The sequence below is a fragment of the Mixophyes fleayi genome, chromosome 1 (assembly GCF_038048845.1).
Source record: "Mixophyes fleayi isolate aMixFle1 chromosome 1, aMixFle1.hap1, whole genome shotgun sequence".
NCBI lineage: Eukaryota > Metazoa > Chordata > Amphibia > Anura > Limnodynastidae > Mixophyes > Mixophyes fleayi.
In genome coordinates, this window is record NC_134402.1 from 458906130 (window position 1) to 458927806 (window position 21677).

Below are 21677 nucleotides of genomic sequence, written 5' to 3' on the forward strand. Positions count from 1 at the left end.
GGAGAGGGTTTGGTTATAGAGGGAGGCCGCCTGATTAGGGCAGGACAGGGTGGAAAGGGGAGAGAGGAGAGTTTTGAGAGAAGAGGATAGAATAGCAGGATCAAGGGTGTCGAGATCGCGCCTGGACCGGGTAGATTTGGGTGGGGGGAGGGGTGCAGGAGTAGAGGAGAGAGAGAATGAGAGGAGATGGTGGTCCGAGAGTGGAAAGGGGGAGATAGAGAAGTCGGACAGACTGCAACGGTGGGAGAAGACAAGGTCAAGGGAGTGACCAAGGCAGTGGGTAGAAGAGGAGGTCCATTGGGAGAGGCCAAGTGAGGAAGAAAGGGCAAGGAGTTTGACGGAAGCAGGGTTGGTGGGGTTGTCAATAGGGATATTGAAGTCGTCAAGGATAATGGAGGGGATGTCAGAGGAGAGGTGGTGTGGGAGCCAGGCAGCAAAGTTGTCAAGGAAAAGGGAGGAGGGCCCAGGGGGGCGGTATATGACAGAGATGCGGAGATGGATGGGGTAGAAGAGACGGATAGAGTGGACTTCAAAAGAGGAGAAGGAGATGGAGGGTTCAGGAGGAATGAGTCTGAAAGTAGAGGTGGAGGATAGGAGAATGCCCACTCCTCCGCCTGGGCGGTCTCCAGGTCTGGCGGAGTGGGTGAAGGAGAGGCCGCCATAGGAGAGAGCGGCAGGGGAGGCAGTGTCGGAATTGGTGAGCCAGGTTTCGGTAATGGCAAGAAGGTTAAGAGAGTTAGATAAGAAGAGGTCATGGATAGAGGGGAGTTTGTTGCGGAGCGATCTAGCATTCCAGAGGGCACAGGAGAAAGGGAGGGAGGGGAGAGGGGAGATGGGGATAAGGTTGGCAAGGTTAGCGGGGGAGCGCGGGGACAGGAGCGTGAAGTTGGGCGAGGTGAGAGTATGGGTATGGCAAGTGAACAGGGAGGCATGGTGAGGTGAGGCAGGGGTAGGGGGGACCGAAGAATCGTCTGAAGCAGAGGGGCGGGAGAGGAGGACAGGGGGAGTCAGAAGGTAGACAAGAGGAATTGAGATAAGTGAGTTAAATAAAGTAATAGCCAACAATGACAATGGACAGGGGGAGTCAGAAGGTAGACAAGAGGAATTGAGATAAGTGAGTTAAATAAAGTAATAGCCAACAAAGACAATGACGGTGGGGACACTAATCTGATCTTCTTAACAGTATATATAGGTGATAATAAAATTGAAAAAATACTTACATTTGGAGGTGAGTGTAAGGGTCACTTCATTCAGATCCTTCCTCCAATAAGTGATGTCATGGCATAAAACATATAAAAACACAACATAGTGTAATACAGTAACAATAAATGACATTGTATAGTGAGTGTGTGATGAACTTCAATCCTTTCTTCTTACGTGAATCCACTCACCAGATACAGAATATGTATGTGCCTTAATTATAGATATCATATGGTGTCTTTACCCAAACTCCTTATGTGATTGCACTTACAAGATAAATAGAAATAATAGGCCTGGGTTATACAGAAAGCTGTTGTGGTCTCAGTTCAAATGTTACATATATTTATATTAAAATAACATCACCTTAACAAAAAACTATATTGCATTTCATTTAGCAACTTTATTTTTGGGAGAAAATAAAACAATGTGTATCAGTAATATTGTACACTGCTTTTGGGTTGTAAAGAGGAGATAAGTTATAATATACCTTTATCATAAAACATGGTGCTCATTTACCTCTCAGGTTATAAATCCCAGTTACTTTTTTACTGCAATTTTTTGAACCTGGCAATGTAACTGTTTAGGATGTTTTTCAAACAGCAATAATAACTCTCACAGTACAAGAATTAATAATGAACGGAAAAAACAAAGAATGGGGAAATAAATGGGAGAGTTCATGGTTTTCTGAAATAAAATTCTAGGTTTCTGACCTCATTTAAAAATGAAGCACCAGGCAAATAATTTCATACAATTCAAATCTTTATTAAACCTAGAAATAATTAAAGGAAATGTATTAAACAAGAACTGATACATAAACACACACACAAAATATATATCAGGATTATTTAGATGTAAAAGTGTAAAAACAATGAGATTCAATTTGTATAATGCACTCGTACAATTATTGTACAAAGATAAAATATGGATATTTCTGCGCTGACTAATAATGAGCAGCCACTGTTCACTTACGTACAACCCATCTCAGTACATGCATAGGTGAAAACATATAATTTTAGTAAACAGACATGGCGCTTATATTCTACTACATAAGTTGTAACATGGAAAAAAGATTTAAATGTATAACATATTCATAAATTCAGACCTCTATAGAACACAAGTCCGAAAATCACATTGTCCAAGAAAAGGAGGAACATTCACTGTCCATATATTTTCAAAGTTCTTGATCAATGTAATGATACAATGGCTCCAAGCGTTTATGTTCAACCGATGTTTGTGCATAAAAATAAATGGAAAGATCGTATTACCATATATTCAATATGCAATCCGCCACAATCAAATACCAAAAAACACCCGTGTGGTATTTAACTTAATCTTATCACCTCCGTGTGCTACCAATCAATCCCTGCTGGATTAAACACTCACATGGGAGAGATCTCAGATTCACCCACTTGAAAGGAAGCTCGTATGAAGATCTTCAATAATTTCCAAGCTTTTATCACAAAATGATTTCTTGGTAATACATAACAAGAAAAGAATAAAAAAAAAAGCTCCAAATGGTGCATTATCTCAATAAAATACTTTAATCTATGCAGAACTTTAGACTTCACATAAAACAACATAAAAACTTCATCCGAGAGAAAACCGCTGGTATTACAGATACAGTTGGACTCTTACCATGTGTCAGATAATATTAGGCATGTAGGGAAACCTTTTATGTCCCTCTCCAAGGATCGGGTAGCCGGTTGGTCGCTGACGCATGCCTCAGAACACTCAGAGTATCAGTTCCCAACAGTCCAGGCAATCTGCGTGTCTCTTCTCAGTCACCTCCTATGCCAACGCATTTCAATTTCAACAAATATTTATCAAGGCAGTAGGTGACATTACAATGGGCTGTTCTTAAAGGGCTTCTCTCCAATCATAGCCACCCAAATTAACATATAGTTACTATGTAAACCTGCACGACTCAGATTAAAATATATATAAGAATACGTTTTTCAAATTGTGTTTGAAAAATATTTTATTTACTTTAATTACTACCGTATTTTAAAGAATATATTTAGAGAAACATTTTTATTTTTGGAATCGGTGTCCATATAGAAAAGAAACTAGTGTCCTACACAAATACAATGTATGACAAGTATAATTGTTTATTTTTTGTTTTGTAGAAGGTAAATACTATTGATTATTTTAGAATACAAAGCTTTGATAACACCAATTATCTGATTAGACTTGCTATCAATGTTTTAAATTTAAAGATTAATAAAATGATCAAAATTTAGACTTTCAAATCACAAACGTAATCATTTCTACAATGACTATAGGTATCTTACCTTGGAGAAATGTTCAATTCAGTCTTGAATATGTCTGGTATAATTTCAGTTGTGTTGGAAACTGCTGAAAGTCTTCACAAAATAACAGAGGTAAATTGCAATCTATTCTGTAATAAAACAGTCGCTCTGAGTCTTAATATTACTACCAAAGAAGGGGAAAAAGTGTGTCCAAAAGATGAGGCACTCAAATGGCCATGAGCCTTTAAAAATGTATAATTTTATTAGTTGTCATTAAAATTTATGACCAAGGAAAATAAATTCTTCAAAGGACTAATAGCGAAATATTAAAATATTAAAAACTGAGTGTGAAGTATAGTTGCCATAAATTTTGATAGCTTTTAAAAGGTAGATGAAAACTACCTAGCTGTGCTGCTGCTCAATTCTATAGTTTATAACATCTATTTCTATACTAAAGAGACCAAACTAATAGGTGATAATTCATAGATAAATACCACCTATAACCAATGTGGATAGCACCTTAGTCAGATATTATTTATGATGTATTTTTGTAAATAGAGATTCTCTTTATAATTCCCTATTGATTTTCCTTTATTGTTCCCCCTTTAAAGATTCCTGTAATGGATTATGCATTCACTCATTACATAAGGCAGGTGTCATTCATTCAAGGATAATATTCTCCAATTCTAATATAATTTGTTAGAGCTCCTATTCTTATAGAACTCTGAGAATAGCTTTGTTTACTGAGCATCTTTCCATAACTGCCTAGTAATGTGGTCTCTAAGTAACTAATCTTGAGATATTTTTAAATCACAGGGAGTAACAAGCGAAGCGTCCGCCGACGCGCGTTTCGCTAAGAGGCTTTGTCAGGGCAAGCCGAAGTATACGTTGATTGATCTTATAAAGGGGAAGGTCCTCCCACATATAGTGACGCCGCTTAGCGATGTTGTTGGCAACCGTCCGGATCACGTGACTGTATCAGCGAATAGTCTGAATGATAATAAATGCTTTTATATTTTCAGAAGGTGATCATAATAGTTATTTAGATTTATAAGGAAATTCTGTCTGATTAGAGCTATTATATTGGTCTAGAAAGGAGGAGCTTATATCTGATATTTGTATGTTGTCCATAAAAAATACATGTATTCATGAATTTAGATCGTACTGGCTATTAGTGTTTGGATTCATAAATTTTAATACAATACTAATGTGAGTGAAAAAATGAAGGCTCTCTTTATAATATCATGTGGACTTAGTGTATAAACTGTGCAATCATATGTTGAACAACTAAGGGGTAAGTATATCAAGAAAATATTTATTTTTTATTTTTTATTTTTTATTATATATTGGTGAAGAAATAGTTATAAATAAGTATGCCTATGGCTATAATAAATATGCGGTTTCCTAGACTATGACCATTTTATGATGTAAAACATATGAACATATATCTGTAGTGAATAAAGTTATAATAATAGCGTATATAATGATAATCATTTCTGAATAGATCTGAGGTTATCATAAGTAAATAATATGCAATTTTTTCACTGCATTTAGTTGATCAAAAAATATATAAATATTTAAATAGATGATCCCTTTATTGGATTATTAAGTGAATTGAAATAAATGTGTATTAGGAGCATATTATATAAATAATATAGCAAACGTGAGGTGAAAAAAGAGGTGTGTGAAAAACAAAATTGGATTGAAACAAAATAGGAATAAAGTGCTTTAAATGGTAAATTAAATAACACCAAAATAGGGGAACAGTTGGGTTTAAGGGCTAATTGTCATAATGTACTATTAGCCATAGGGTGATTATATACTCATGTGTAACATTGAAACACGTACAATAAACTGTACTAATTAGTAGTGCATAAGATAATTGTGATGAATAATCTATACTTCTTAACTTCGTGTCTAAGGGATAAGTATGTCAATGGTAATAATAGAATAGTGAATGGTCCATCCAATTTATAGGAAAGCGGCATAATTATTGTTGTCATTGAGCCCAAATAGGGTCATACTGCCCATCAGGAATATTTTCTTTGTTTCTCTTTTTAAAAGATCATTATGAACATCTCCACCCCTTATTCCCAAATTAATTTGTTCCATTGCAAACGCAGTTAGATCTTTAGGATTGTTCTGATGATGCTTCAGAAAATGCCTTGCGCCTGTAGCTATTTGTTTGAAGTTTTCTATGTCTGTGGGGGCTCTTCTAATATTTCCTGCATGCTCCAGGATACACTTTTTAAGCGGTCTATTTGTCATGCCCACTTATTTAAGTCCACATGGGCAAGAAAGACAATAGATTACGTTCATAGAATTGCAGTTTAAAAATTGTTGAATTTTCCAATTTTTTTAAAATTTGTCTTTGTATGTTTTTACCTGTTTCATATACTGGCAGGCCTTGCAGGTCCCGCATTTAAAGAAACTAGCAGGTATATTTGATGACCTTTTTTCTGGGATCAGGAAGCTGTGTACAAGTTGATCATTTAGATTTCGTGATCGTCACCAAGAAAACGAAATCTCATTTTCCAGAAATTATTTCAAATCTGCATTTAGCATTAATACATGTTGATGTCTTTGAAAACATTGAACAATTGTCCGCCACTCTGAGCAGAATGTTCCCACCATTCTTCTTTTTGAATCTGAGTTTTTGATTTGTAGAATGTATTAGGGTTTCTCTATTCAATTTGTTGACGGCTTTTTCTGCTTTATTGATATTATTTCTATAGCCCCTTCTTTTTAATCTCTCCTTCAATTCTCTTGATCTTAGTAAATAAGTTTTTTTATCTCAGAAGTTCGGCTTTGGGAATACCCCTTACGACTGGGGGATAATGAGAACTTGAGGAATGAAGTAAGCTATTGGTGGCAGATTTTTTTTACGGTACATATCTGTGTGTAATTTGCCATCATCAGATTTGGAGATTGTCAGGCCTAAGAAATGTATTTCAGATTCACTGGTTTCTGTTTTTAATTTCAAATTTATGACATTATCATTCAAGATCATTGTAAATTTATGAAACAGTGGATCTTCTCCATCCCATAGGATGATTACATCATCAATATACCTGAGCCACAGTAATATGTGGCTGGTGTATTTTTCATTGAGATGGTTAAATACAATTTCTTTCTCCCACCAACCTAAAAATAGGTTGGCGTATGTAGGGGCACAAGCTGTCCCCATAGCAGTTCCCCTCAATTGTAAGAAAATGTTTTCTTCAAAAACGAAATAGTTGGTAGTTAGTACAAAATGTAACAATGCAATGATGAAGTCATCAAGGGCATTATTTCTTCCCATTCTTAGGAAATATTTCACCGCTGTCAAGCCATCCTCATGTGAGTTATTAGTATGCAATGATTCTACGTCATATGTGGCTAATTTTGTAGTAGCATTAATTGTGATGTTATCCAATTTTGTCAGTATATCAAGGGTATCTCTAATATAAGAGTTTTTGCATTTGAGTATGGAGAAACCTACTTGCTTTTTCAGTCAGACTATTTATGCCTGATACCATAGGCCTACCGGGAGGATTTAACTCATTTTTGTGAACCTTTGGTAGCATGTATAATGTTGGAATTTTTGGATTCTTAACACTTAGGGATTAATGAATAGTTTTTGTTATAACCCCTGTGTGTAATGCTTGATTAATTATGTTGTTATATCTCAACAGATAATTGGCTGTTGGGTTAAAAAAGAATCCATTTGTAGCAGTACTTATTGCTTAATTGGCGGTAGACTTCTTTTAGATAGAGATGGCGTGGCCATCGGACAATATTGCCCCCTTTGTCAGAGGGCTTTACAACAATATCCCAGGAGGTGATTTCTCTCAATGCTAGAGTCTCATCCCTATTCAAATTGTCAGTTTGAGATTTTTGATATTTCGTTATAGAAAGGAGTTTATCCAGATCTTTTGAAACCAAGCCCTTGTAAATTTTAACTTGGGGACAGATGGAAAAGTCAGGGAAAAAAGTTGATTTTCGTTTACTTTTAATTTGGTCCTTATTTGGGCTATCATCATTAATATCTAATAGTTGATTGGATTCATGTAGTTCCTCAAGTGCTATCAATGCCTGAATTTCTTCCTCTGTATTGAAGATATTTACATTCTCTCCAGTGTTAGTGTCACCATGGTTATGCGGACATATCTCCTCCCTTTGTTTATTGGAGAAGAATTTTTTCAATAATAGCTTTCTTGAGAATGACATTAGGTCCTTTTCCCACTCAAACCTGTCAAAATGTTTGGTGGGGGAAAAAGATAAACCCTTACTGAGGAGTGTTTGTTGTGTATTGGTGAGAACTCTATCAGAAAGATTTATGATTCTTAAAGTATCCTCTAATAATGAGTTTGTCTGTAATTCCTCTGTAAACATTGTGGGTTTCCCTGTTCTTCCGTGTGTTTTCTTTTCCTGTCTCATGAATTTCCTCCCCCCCTGCATGTCTGCCTATGGTTCCTGGTCCTCCACCATCCCTGTTTCTGGTACCCATCCCTAAAAAAATCTCTGGTAATGTTGGGGTTGTTCTTAGAATGGTCAGACAATTCCCCTTCTGAGGAATCAATTTCAGAGGTGTTGTAAGTGGGTACAGGCTTCCTAGATTTCTTTATTTCCCATTTAAATACTCTATTGGTTAGATAATCATTTTTATTGCGGGTAAACTTATTCCGTTTTTTCTCTACCATCATCTTTTCAAAATTATCCAGTTCATTTTGAAATTTTTCATAGGATTTCTGAAAAGAATCTAATCCTTCAATTTTTTAAGTTTTTCACCTAGTATTGTTATTTCTTGGGTGTATCCCTCCAGCAATAGATTATCATGTTTTATCAATATGTTGATAAATTCGGTAGGGCATTTTGTTAATGTGGACTCCCACTCTTTTCTCAATTCATCATTTGCAAGTTTAAAGGCTGGATACATTTTAGGTCTAAGTCCCCTGGGGATCATTCCTTGTTTGATATGGTTAGTAAAAAAAAAATATTCCAAAATGTCTTAGTTTGCCTGAACATTATATTTTTAAGTTCTAGAAGATTATGAGTTCATGTTCCCTCAGGGTTGCCAGTTATTGTCATATCTGACAAAAAGTCAGTATCAGCATCCAAACGCCACCTTTCCTTTCTTTTAGATAATTCCCCAGTGATGCTAAAAGTAGCCATTATCAGAATTTATAATGGACTTCAATATATTCGATATATAAATCTTTTCAAGATCTAAACAATTTTAGGTAACTTGATGCATAGGCCGTGTAAAGAACACAGAGAAAGTAGTTTAAATGGTTGGGTTGCATCGCACCAAGTGTGCCATAGTACTCCTTTTAAGTCTTCCAATAAAGGGATAATGAACCCATAATACTTAATGGAGGGTGCACTCACACACTATTTGGAATTAATATTACTACCAAGGAAGAGGAAAAAGTGTGTCCAAAAGATGAAGCACTCAAATGGCCATGAGCATTGAAAAATGTATAATTTTATTAGTTGTCATTAAAATTTATGACCAAGGAAAATAAATCCTTCAAAGGACTAATAGCAAAATATTAAAATATTAAAAACTGAGTGTGAAGTATAGTTGCCATAAATCTTGATAGCTTTTAAAAGATAGATGAAAACTACCTAGCTGTGCTGCTGCTCAATTCTATAGTTTATAACATCTATATCTATACTAAAGAGACCAAACTAATAGGTGATAATTCATAGATAAATACCACCTATAACCAATGTGGATAGCACCTTAGTCAGATATTATTTATGATGTATTTTTCTAAATAGAGATTCCCTTTATACGTCTATATAGTGTTTTAATTTCTGAGAAATCCCTCCAAATATATGCGGGGGGGAAGTTTATAATCCCCTATTGATTTTCCTTTATTGTTCCCCCTTTAAAGATTCCTGTAATGGATTATACATTCACTCATTACATAAGGCAGGTGTCATTCATTCAAGGATAATAAATATAATATTTATCATAAAACATGGTGCTCATTTACCTCTCAGGTTCTAAATCCCAGTTACTTTTTTAACTGCAATTTTTTGAATCTGGCATTTTAACTGTTTTTGATGTTTTTCAAACAACAATAATAACTCTCACAGTACAAGAATTAATAATGAACGGTAAAAACAAAAAATAGGCAAAATAAATGGGAGAGTTCATGGTTTTCTGAAACGTTATTAAACCTAGAAATAATTAAAGGAAATGTATTAAACAAGAACTGATACATAAACACACACACAAAATATATATCAGGATAATTTAGATGTAAAAGTGTAAAAACAATGAGATTCAATTTGTATAATGCACTCGTACAATTATATTTCTCATTAAAAATAGAATAATATCGTTCTTATAATGCTAAACCTTCATCCTGATGATCTTCTACTGGTTGTAAGCGGGAGTTCTGGGAAATAGCATCAGCTGATCATTTTCAAGAGCACCACCCAGTGCATGGGAGGGGTAACTGAGGATAATTATACAAGTTACACCAATGTGCACCAGATGGGGCCTTGTTCATCTGCTTTGTAAGTTCCCAAAATCGTTACTGCAGGAATATAGAAGAATGTTAATATAATAGTGTACATTAAAAGTGTGACAATGTACTGTGAAACAGATGAGGTATTTTGGGAAATCAATAAGCATTTTACACTATAACTGATTTTAGAAAATCAATTTCCATGAACACTGCATAATACTATAGAGCAATACATGTAATTACTCCAGGGGAAAAAGTGCTTTTGTAGGATAAGTTAGATATATCAATTGCAGACTAGTATTTACTTCCTTTTAGATACAGAGTGGACAATTAAAAGGACTGGTAAATCAAGGTATGAACAAGTTGAAGATTCTCTATTTACATTATATCTCCAGATATCAGTGCTCTGGAAGTGACATTAATTTCTAAACAATTAACTTACCTGCATAATAAGAGAAGAGCATATTTGAGGTCTTCACAAAGCCATGAGACACAGTTACTGCTGAGTGTTCACCCAATTTCCACCTCTGCCCCGACATGTAGAGATATCTCATCATCCAGAAGTATCAGTGGATTTGGTGCATTATTCTGCCAGTCATCTGGTGTCTCCTGACACTCCAAGCCAAAACTATCAGTGTTCAAATGACGTGACATGGCGCTAATGACGGACTGAATTGACTCACTGCTGTTTGAAGTGTCCGTTGGGATGTAAGACAGATTCTTGATGAAACATGAGAGCTCTGATTGTACAGGAAAATTGTCTGTAGTATCAATCTGGCTTCTTTCTGCTTTCCAACTCTCACCCATGAACATCAAGATTTCAGTAGATTTGCTTCGCTGACTACTATGGCTAAAAGATGACTAAACATCCTCAACACTCCAACAGGCAGCCTGTTCCATGGTGAGGGAGCGTCGTCAAGCTGGCTGTGATTTTGCCATTCAACAAATCTACTGTACTCTTTGTCTTTAGGCATTGCCAACTGCCAGGGAAACTCTCCTGTTAGCAAGCAGTAAAGAACAACACCAAATGCCCACACATCAAGAGTGGAGTCTACAACCAAACGATCCTTGTCAGTAAGCTGGCACATCTCAGGGGCCATGTAAGATCCAGTCCCAGACTTGGTTTGAATTGCTGTTCCCTTGAAAAGTGAAAGACCAAAGTCAGAAATTTTAATGCAATGACAGTGCTGATCAAACACCAAAATGTTCTCTGGTTTAATGTCCATATGCACCAGTCCTTTACTTTCTATAAATTCCAGTGCACTGGATATCTGCACTGCACATCTCTTCACTGGGTGTTCTGGAAGTCCAGTCTGAAAGAAGGAAATCAATGGATTCAGCATCTTTTAAACATGATACAATAGAATGTTTTTAAAGCACAATGTTTGTACTTATACTTACATTGGGTAGAATGAGAGAGAACAAATCACCCACTGGTGACAGCTCCTGGACAAAGGCAAAGTGATCACTGGTCTTGAACGCGATACCATAACTCCCAAAAATATTGGGATGGGGTGAGAGAAGGAAGGACATACTGAACTCCATGAGAAAATTTCTCTCGGTTGTTCTTTTCTGGTCCATCTTCTTTACTGCCATTCTCTGATGAAAAGATAATGGTTAGTTGTGAATACATATTAGAGGAAGTAAAAGATTTGAGGACTCCATGATAATTTGGCTATGAAACTAATATTATACATGTTGAGGTTGTATGAAAAGCAATTTAATACAACCACCTGTGTTTGGCTCAGATTTATACCATATTTTGTTATTTGGTAAGGATGAGAATTGTTACTATGTGAATTGTGCCACATTGAGTAAAGGAATGTGCTGTGGAAATCTCCCTCTTGTACACCTTACTGCAACATGGTCCCATAGATATAGATAATGAAACGGGGGATAATTGACAACACTGACCTGTTTTCCTGTCCTGTACCATGAACACTGAACCAAAACCACCTCCTCCAAGCTCCTTCATGATGTGGTAGTTGTCCTGTACATCTATCTGCTGCAGGAACAGGGAAGCAAAGGAGACCAGTGCTTCCAGGGTAAGCTCCACATCACGTACACTGGAGGCCATTGTATCCTGGAGAAAGTCAGACATAATATTCTATTAACATTGATCTCTGTTATGTTACAATTAAATTTAGAGAAACTTTTTTTCTTTAATAAGTATCTGTACAGAAAATGAACTAGTGTCCTACACCCTTAAAACACAGTTTACATGACAAGTAGAATGGTTTATATTTAGATTGTGTTAACATACAACAACACATGGACACTACACTACATGGTCCCAGAGACAGCAGTCTAGTGACAAGCTGCAAAATGGTTTAATTTTCATATCACATTTACACTTCCAATATAGAAATAGCTGAATTGCTGGATGTCATGTATTATATAGAAGTCAAAGGCAGTTTGACTAATTCTAAGTATTTGTAGAAGATAAATCATGATGGTCATGATATTACAAAATACAGCTCTGATACCGCCAATTCTATGATTAGTCTTAATATTAAATCAATATTTTAAATATACAGATTCTAAATGTCATAATATGATCAAGATATAGGATGTCAACAGACAGAAATATAATGTGCTTCAACACTAGAAAAAAACTTACCATTTACAAACAAACAATTCAGTCTTGAGTGTGTCTGGATGAATTTCAGTTATGTTGGGATCGGCTGAAAAGTTATCACAAAATAATGTAGACAAATTTCAATCTATTCTGCAATGAAACAGTCACTCTGAGTCTCTGGCAATAGAGAAAGTCACTAATCAGAGTGGGAAGATCTCTGGTTTATGTGAGGGAGTAGGGTTGGGGCAGGTAGATGTTTGAGCCTCCTGATTGGCTGCTTGATAATGTGCAGATGTTGTGTAAACAACTGAGCATTGTTCTCCTAGATTTGCATACCAACAGAATTCCTACAGATTGTTAGAGGAATGTATGAGAAAAATCAGCCATTCCATCCTTCATGTGTGTTACAAAATGTTAAAGTAAACCCAAAGAATATATCAACAAATCCTAGCACCTCAACTAACTGGCACTAAGATGTTATCTATGTATATAATAGTACTGCCGATGGGAAATTCTTCTACACTGGATTTAGGAAACTTACCTTGGAGAAATGTATAATTCAGTTTTGAGTGTGTCTGGTAGAACTTCAATTGTGTTGGTATCTGCTGAAAATACTTCACAAAATAATGGAGGTAACCTTCAATCTATTAAGCAATAACACAGTTACTCTGAGTCTCTGGAAGGAGAGGAACTCAATAATCAGAGAGAGAAGTTCAGCTATCCCCTGAAACTTTTGCAACACATTAAGAAATATCAAGTGCTTCAAGATTACACAGATCTTCTTCTGGCTACAAACTATTCCACATGTCATCTTTTTGAAAACATTTTGAGCGCTGTAGTAGGTTCATTAAAACTGGCATGTCATATGAAGAATAATGGTTTTATGAAGATTTGATGTCCCCACATGTTATAGTTTCTATATTTCTGTCTAGATATCAATTCTATTAAACCGGTAATAAAAATCAGGAGACTGCAGGAGAAACACTAAGATCTGCTCCATGGGTGTTAGTAGGATTTGAGTAATACCTGTTCTTCATAAAATACAGAATAACCTTGTGTTGTTCATAATGGTACCCTTTATATAACTGGGACCAGTTAAGAATAGTATTATTGTTAGTTGTTGATTCTTTTTACTTATTTTAAAGAAGTATTTTGTAAACTGAGATTTGAGAGAAAATAAACATTGTGTATCAGAAAAATTGTACAATGCTTTTAGGTTACAAACAGGAGATAAGTTCTAATAAACCTTTACAATAAATCATGGTGTTTATTTGCCTCTCTTTTTGTGAGCCCCAGTCTCACCCAGGAGATAGTGTGATTACATTCAGACTTTTCACATGTACAGTGACCAATTATCCAGACAATGGAGGGATTGTATTCAGTAAATATGGACACCCGTGTTAGTGAATAGTAAATCCTGTTACACCCCACCCAACTGTTGTTTCTCCTTAGTAACATTTGAATGAACAAGACAATGGACATTAATACACCTAGAAAGATGATGTGAAAACTGCACTTAATAATTTGATTATATTCATTCAGGCAGACTGAAATCTGCTTACAATGATTCACTCATAATATCTTACAATGGAGGACTGAGTATTTCCTATGCAAGGATCTCATGCAAGATGGCCACTCGATGAAATCTCCGATTGCATTTCAGCTGTCTTCAGTTCCAGTTGCTCATTGTGGGATCAGTATTGTGATCTCTATTTCCCCTCTGAACTTTGTGATTAATTTAAATGCATATACATAGAACTGGATGTTTATTAATAAGTCATAATGCAATGCTGATAAATATAGCCATTTATGAATTTCATTGCTATTTCTGTATGGTAAACAAAGACACAAGTATGGAGTAGATTGAGTCTGGCAGATATATGCAGTTTAGACAATACTGGATGTTACCCTCTTTGTACCAGACAGGAAGTAGGGCTACATTGCTACTATGTGAATTTTGTTACAATAATTCATGGAATGCCCTTGGACAATCTCCCTCTTGTAAACCCTGTGTCAAAACAATCATATCGGTTTAAATATTGAAAATATATTTAATACATAATTGACCACACTTCAGAACACCTCCACCAACACATCAGAATCGGCCATCTGATCAACAACACAAGTGGTCAGACATGTTTTGAAACTTAGTTTCAAGCTACGTGTTAGACAATATAGACTGTAGTTAGTGAATTGCTGTAAGGTTGGTTCATTGTTTAAACTAGTAATGCATGATTTTTACATTATATTTATTAATTATATTAATAATTGATTATTATCTATCACTCCTTGGCACAGCAGGGGGTATTTATATATAAGTCTGAATTAATGTAGCCAGCAAGCTATGGTATGAGTTAACCTGCTTGTCTTATGGGGGAAAACAGGGAAATTCAGTGACTTGAAATTAAATGTGAACCATTATTGACAAACTTTTCAGATATAATAAGTTGATATTTTATTTACTTGTTGCTGTCAAAGCCACTTTCTATCTCAGAAAAAATGAATCTCACATTTTTTATGACACTATATAAATACATTTCAAATCAAGATCCATCAATTGTAAATCACCTACTTTAAGAACACAGATCTTCAGTTCGCGTTCACCACAATAACTACTGAACATTATCAATTGATGGTTAGAGAAATTATTAATTACATGTCAAGCATCTTATAGCCTGACATAGTGAATTATGTTAAAAAAACCTCCACATTTTTCCATGTGATTGCTGCTTTGAGAAGTTCCAGGTGCCATTGATGGTGGTAGTGATACCCTCTTACAACTGGGGTCACCGCATTGGTGCACAATTGGCATATGAATATGTTGTGTAGCTGGCTTGTCCAAGTGACACCAGTTGGTGTGTTCAGTGACAAGTTTATAACATCTAGTTATACCCTATAAAGCTGCTAAATACTTGTGGTGGCAGAGTAAGCCTAAGTAATGAAATTAATGTGTTGTTTTAGAAGGAGACAGCCAGATCTTGGTGAGACAAGGAAGTTATAAGATGGAGGAGTAATTTAGGATCATATGAGAAGTGGATTGAATTTAGAGCACTTAGGTGTCGAATGTGAATGCTTGTGGATTTGGGTGCAGTAGGGGAGAGCATGAGGTAAAGTGAGGCTAAGGAAAAGATGTTTTTATTGAGTTAAAAAACTAGATATTGAGTGAAATGGGAAAAGAGAAGGCTGTGGGGTATCCATCATAGTGGGTGGGTGATCAAGTCCAATGAGAGAGACTAAAGAAGGAAGCCCATAAAACAAGTTATGTGTCAGCAGAGAGAGTGTGTTGTCAATTGGGAAATTTAAATTGCCTAATTTGAGAGTAGTTCAAAGAATATGAAATATGTGAGCCAAGTAGCAAAATTATAAAGGATTTCAGAGTTGGATGATGTGGGGAAAGTAGAATGTGCAAGTATGGCTGAGAGAAACATCCCAATAGCAGAGAGCTACATGCACAGCTACCTCCACAAGTCTGTGTCCACATATAACATAAAACAGACTTATGTAATTTTTACCTCAGCTCCAATAGTGATGGAGGTTATTGTGAGGATACGGGGTCACTAGATCACTCAGACTGATACCAGGTGAAGGTTCAACACCATTTATTAATACGGTAGGTGTACTTTAACACAGCACAACAAAACAGTATTTTTCCAAATGTAGTATACACGATAGTCAGGAGAGCAACTGTGTCCTGCAGAGTGCAGTTCAGTGTCTCTGGGTATGTGATGGCAAGGTCCTTGGTAATGTCCTTTTGTGATTTGCTGCTGATAACAGCCCTGTGTGTCCTGACTTGTGATGTCAGCTCACACAAAGCACTCCAGCTTAGATTCCTTCTTAGTATCCCTAACATGAGTCCCTCAAACTGTGCTGACCAGTGTCTCCCCCACTTGTATTAGATGTTCTTCACTCCAGCTCTCTAGAGCTTACATTCTACCTAATATTAACTTCTTCCTTTTATGCTTACCTCACCACTAGCAAATACATGACATCACTTCAATACACACAATGTAACATGTGTTGTACAGTTACATGATTAACATAGTATTTTTAAATAACATTCATGAATACCAACATAATTTACAGCTGACAATGCTAATACAATGGTGCCTTACTCCAAGAAAGTCAATGTGCCTAGATCATATCTCCTTGCAGATTGCAAACCGCACATTTTATCTTTTAAACTACAACATGTGACCTATACTAGCTAAGTAATAAATACATATCGCTAACTACATAACTGTGTTTATATTAACATAGGTTAACCTTAGAAATATATCACAAAATTGGCATACAATATATTCAAAATATATAGCAACATTCATGATAAGACTTTAAAACAGATGTACAGTATTAAACCACAATAAACCGCTAGATAAATTGGGAGCTAGTGGTGCCCAAAAGTCCTGAGCTTAGACCCACCACTGGAATCAATGTCCAATGGTTGGGCTATAGAAGTCTATTAGCCTTACCCTTGGTTTCCTATCACTTTTCTCATTGTTCCTTGATGTGACTGCAACATAGACATCATATGGTCATCATATCCCCTGTAATATCCATGATTCCTTCTGCTTATTCTGATGGAATCTCTGCTTTCCAGGGAAGTTGAATAAATAACATAATATCCATCACTGAACACCTTTTGGATGCATTTAGAGCCAGTAACTCCATGAAAAACTTTCTTGATTCAAAGGAGAGCGTCTTCCACTTTTCTGGTGCTTGTGAAACATCCTTCTTCACCTGCCAACAGGCAAAGTCCTTGTACATTTGATCGTTAGCTACTGCTCCATGCCAAGGTAAGAATCCAGTGAGGGCAATGTACACCATAACACCAAAAGCCCACACATCAAGACTGGGGTGAAGTAACAACTGCTCCCCGCGTCTTAAGCTACATAGCTCTGGTGCAGTGTATGGTAGAAAACGGGATTTTGATGATGTATATGTGCCCTGGAGTCGTGTATGGCCAAAATCTGCCAGCTTTATCAAGTAGCATTCGGTGTCCATCAGCAGAATATTGTTCAGCTTGATATCCCGATGAACCATTCCTCTGCTGTGCATAAAGTCCAGAGCACTAGCAATCTGGACAACACAGCGCTTCACCATCTCCTCCTGTAAACCAACCTGTACAAATTACAAGAAGGATCATTGATATTATTTATGGCTGTAGAACAGAGGACATCCATAGTACGTTGTAGATGAGTGTTTTATTAATAATAAAAGTAACACTATTAAGGCAAATTTGGAAGCATTGGAAATGATTGTTAAATTCATTGAGAAATACATTGTAATTCTCTAATTTTTTAGTTAGGAATAACACATATACCTGACCCCATTGAGGCATGGAGAAATATGTAAACATGCAATTATATATATACTAGACCATGTATGTGCACAATAAAGAAATCCATGTACTTTTTTTCCCAGATTGCAGATCACTGTTGGTGAAATCAGATTTTGTGATTCCTACTTTAAACTCACCTTGGGTTTAATGATTGCCTGGAGAGTCCCAGCTGTTGCCATCTCATGGACAAAAACAAAATCACTGCTGGTGTGAAAAGCGATCTCATGGGTTGTGATGATGTGTGGGTGATGGCTGAGGCTGAAAGCGGTGCTATATTCCAATAGGAAGTTGTCCATTGGGGTCTTCTCCTTTGTCAGCATTTTTATGGCCACATTTTGACCTGTTTTACAGACACAATGGCAATTAGCATCAATGTTTTATTTGTACCAAAGAGGAAGAATTTGTGATACTTCTCTTATAAATACTTACTTAGTCAGGTGCCAGATTTCTAGGCCAATCATTGGCAGAAGAATATATGAAAATGTTAAGCTATGTGCATGTCTTTACTACGTGTTACTAATGAGGTAGAACATGTAAATATGTTGGATTAAGTTTCTGTAAATTGTGATCTATAAATATTAATGCTGCTTTGTTACATGTGTACATACTATACTTAATAAGGATGAAGACAAAGCCATAGATCCATCACATTATACCTTTATGTCTGGTTCCTAACATTTACCTGAGTGCCGTTGTTTGGCCAGGAAGACTTTTCCATAGGAGCCTGTTCCAAGTTCTTGAATGAGATCAAAGTGATCTGTTACCTCCATCATCCTCAAGTTCTCTGAGATCTTTGAGATCAGATGAAGAAGATGTTTTGCTGTATTCTTGGTCACTTCCCTTATGTTGGCCATTCTGAGAAAGAGATGCAGTGTTATAATATACAGCAGATTTTATAAGTTTACAGTTATTTTTTTTCACTTTTTTGCTTATTAATTTCCTATATTTTATTAAGACTGGGCTTAATCTATACAAGACAAGTGTTCATGAAAGTACTGTGATTCATATATTTTTATTATTGTATATACGAAAGTAAAATTCAACAAAAAATATATTTAATTCAGTGTAGTTTAAATTTTGCATGGTGAGTATTTTGCCTTAGTTGTAAATCAGAATAACCTCTCCAGATTCTAACTATTTATAAAACTACTGGCGATAGATAGACAATACAACAACTCAAAGTACTCTGTGGATTTTTCAGTAGATATAATAAGACAAAAGTGTGAGTTATGAATTCTCAGAATAAGATGCAATAAACATTTCTTCTCTGTCCTGGAGAAATATATTTCCTAACCTTAGCCCATTGTATGCCATAGGGTCTCAAATACCTTAAAAATGAAGAGTGAAACAGTCTGTCAGATTGACCTTATGCAGATGTCGGTCAGTGAAGTGTTCTGTGGAAAGAGTTTCTCTAGATATTCTCTGTTAGACAACTGCAAATTCCAGTTGCTGCAAGACCAGAAAGCCACTAAAGAGACAGGTGATGGGAGACTGGTTTATATAGGGGGAGAGTATGAAGTTTGTTGATTGAGGGAGATTCTGATTAGTCAACACCTCTGTTTTACCAATTTGCATATGATTGGATATGGAACAGACAATGAAAGGGGTGTAACAGTTAATTCCATGTGAATGGGGCCAGAGCAGGGTTTGAAAATTATATATTTACATGAAATGTATAAGCAAAATATCTATGTAAGTTGTGGTAAAATATTTTAATTTTTTATTGAACTGTAATTTAATCATTTTACACATTTATTATGTTGGAGTAATTTTACTTGGCAATCTTTTATTTAAAACACAGGTACAGGTTAATGCAATTTAAATAACAAACCAAACAATAAAGTCATACAATAGCTTTTCAATCTTATTTACCTGTAATAAGGTCTGAGCAAAAATTCTGACATTCTGTATTTTGTATGTGTATATCATTGTTGTCTTTCATTGACACAAACTGGCATAAAAATGGAAAGTAACTCCAAACCGCCTACATTTATTATAATAGACTGAATTTTAAAGACAAAAAATAAAGGGCACTGGAAGGCTCAAATATTTATATTGAAATAGTGGTCAAATTGTAGGTCCAAGAAATAGCCAAATAGTCCTAATGAGTTGTCTATGAGCGATAGAAATATAACATCCATTTTCCTGGATGTTTGATGTATAATGTAACCGGTATTCTGCATTCAGTCTAATCAGCTGTTTTATACTTGTACCATCAGTGATCACACAGCCACGATACCAACTGGATGTTACCAGAGATCACAGTTGATGTTTGATCCAGGATCCCTTCACAATATGGTAGCTGGTTAGTTGTTTTCCAATATATGTACTAGTACTAATGTTATTACTGATTCATATCTCTTACTAGTCTGTGGAACACACAGAAATTATATATAATACACACTGAATAATGTAATAAAATCTAAGAAAAAAAAGAGAAAAACATTACAACACTTATAGATATTGTACCGTTGTGCAGTTATCCATCAGCTTTATGTAGGTAGGAAGTTCTGCATAGACTGTCTCTGGGTTTAGAAGAGGAAATAAATGCTGCATCCTCTGCCTAAAAGTATTAATGTAATATTAGCTAAGTCCTAAATCTGAAAATGCAGCAGTCTATTGCCAAGTAAAATTAGCAGTTACCCTATGACCAAAGGAAATTTGTAATAAAAGTTCTAAATGTAATTTTGAAAGAAAAATTAGAAACATATTAGACAATTAAAGGTAACATCTAAATGGAAACTTTATTAGAAAAATACAAACAAAATATGTCAAATTGTACAGTCCTACATTCCTTATGACATTGATGGACTATGAGTATTTTGTATCTTGCACAAATTTATGTTTTCAGCAAAATGACCTGTAAGTCTTACGCAACACATTTTCTGATATTCATTTGGGTCTGATTCATTAAGTTAATTTCTGTGATGTATTTTATCTCTGGGCATGTGTGAAAACGATATACACACCAAAGAACGTCCCTACATGCAATGCATGATCGCAGGTGAATGACATTTACGACTGTCTACACAGAAGTTGCCGGTTCAAGTTCTGAGAATCTCTAAAGTATTTGTATTACAGGACAGGTGTAAGTGTTGATTGATAGTGATGATGGACGTGTATACATACTACAACATGTGCTTACAATTAAGAGCATCTTTAAAAATTCAATTTATAAATAGTATGCATTAAGATAAATGTATTTCACATACAAAAAAAGACAGAAATCCCCCTTTTTAAAGTATTTTTCTTAATACTTATATTTTTAACAGGTGACAATATTTGAACACTTTTATTTTTCTGTTCATTCAGCTGGGACATGATATTGCACATATGCACTGTGCGGGCCCTGCAGTGTGTTGTGTCTGTCTGCATACAGCAAGTGTTGTATAGGCAGAGTGTACTATTAAAGTAAAGAAAATTGATTGTACCATCCAGTGCTTTACAAGAATTAAGAATCCTTATTAATAAAACATTAGTTTAAAATTGAGTTACCTAGTGTTACTAATGTTAGCTTACAGTTTTATTACTGAACCCTATAACCATAGTAAGTCAGACTGAAGTTGTATACTATTTGAACAGATGAATCAGCTCACATATAAACATATAGAGATAAGTAATTACAGAGTTTATACAATTTTCCAAAGAGAAGATAATTAGAATATGCAATAAGTTCTGACCCTCTGGGCGGATGGAATATCACTATTGTTTTGTTCCCTCAGGCAATATTGATGTCTGGATCTTTGGTCAATAAATCATAGGTAAACCATTAAATAAAAATATTATAATTAGCAAAGTTATATTAGTCTTAAAATAATAAGGAATTGGCAACAGATATTATTTTGCTT

At 35.5% G+C, this 21677-nt stretch overlaps 1 protein-coding gene across 1 annotated transcript; it reads right to left on the minus strand.

Annotated features, from left to right (window-relative positions):
• Positions 1-17060: 17060 nt before the first annotated feature.
• LOC142110589 (serine/threonine-protein kinase SBK1-like) lies at positions 17061-18683 on the minus strand. The gene is made up of 3 exons (XM_075193773.1): positions 18512-18683; positions 17967-18169; positions 17061-17609 (listed from the first exon to the last, which is right to left on the minus strand). Exons 1-3 carry the CDS (start codon positions 18681-18683, stop codon positions 17061-17063), a joined length of 924 nt encoding a protein of 307 aa, XP_075049874.1.
• Positions 18684-21677: the final 2994 nt, after the last annotated feature.

Coding starts and splice junctions, on each gene's coding strand:
- LOC142110589 (XM_075193773.1), bottom strand. CDS start 18,683: ATGGCCAACATAAGGGAAGTGACCAAGAATACAGCAAAACATCTTCTT. Junction 18,170..18,511: donor GGCCAAACAACGGCACTCAG/GTAAATGTTAGG, acceptor TCTGTAAAACAG/GTCAAAATGTGGCCATAAAA. Junction 17,610..17,966: donor AGGCAATCATTAAACCCAAG/GTGAGTTTAAAG, acceptor TAATTTGTACAG/GTTGGTTTACAGGAGGAGAT.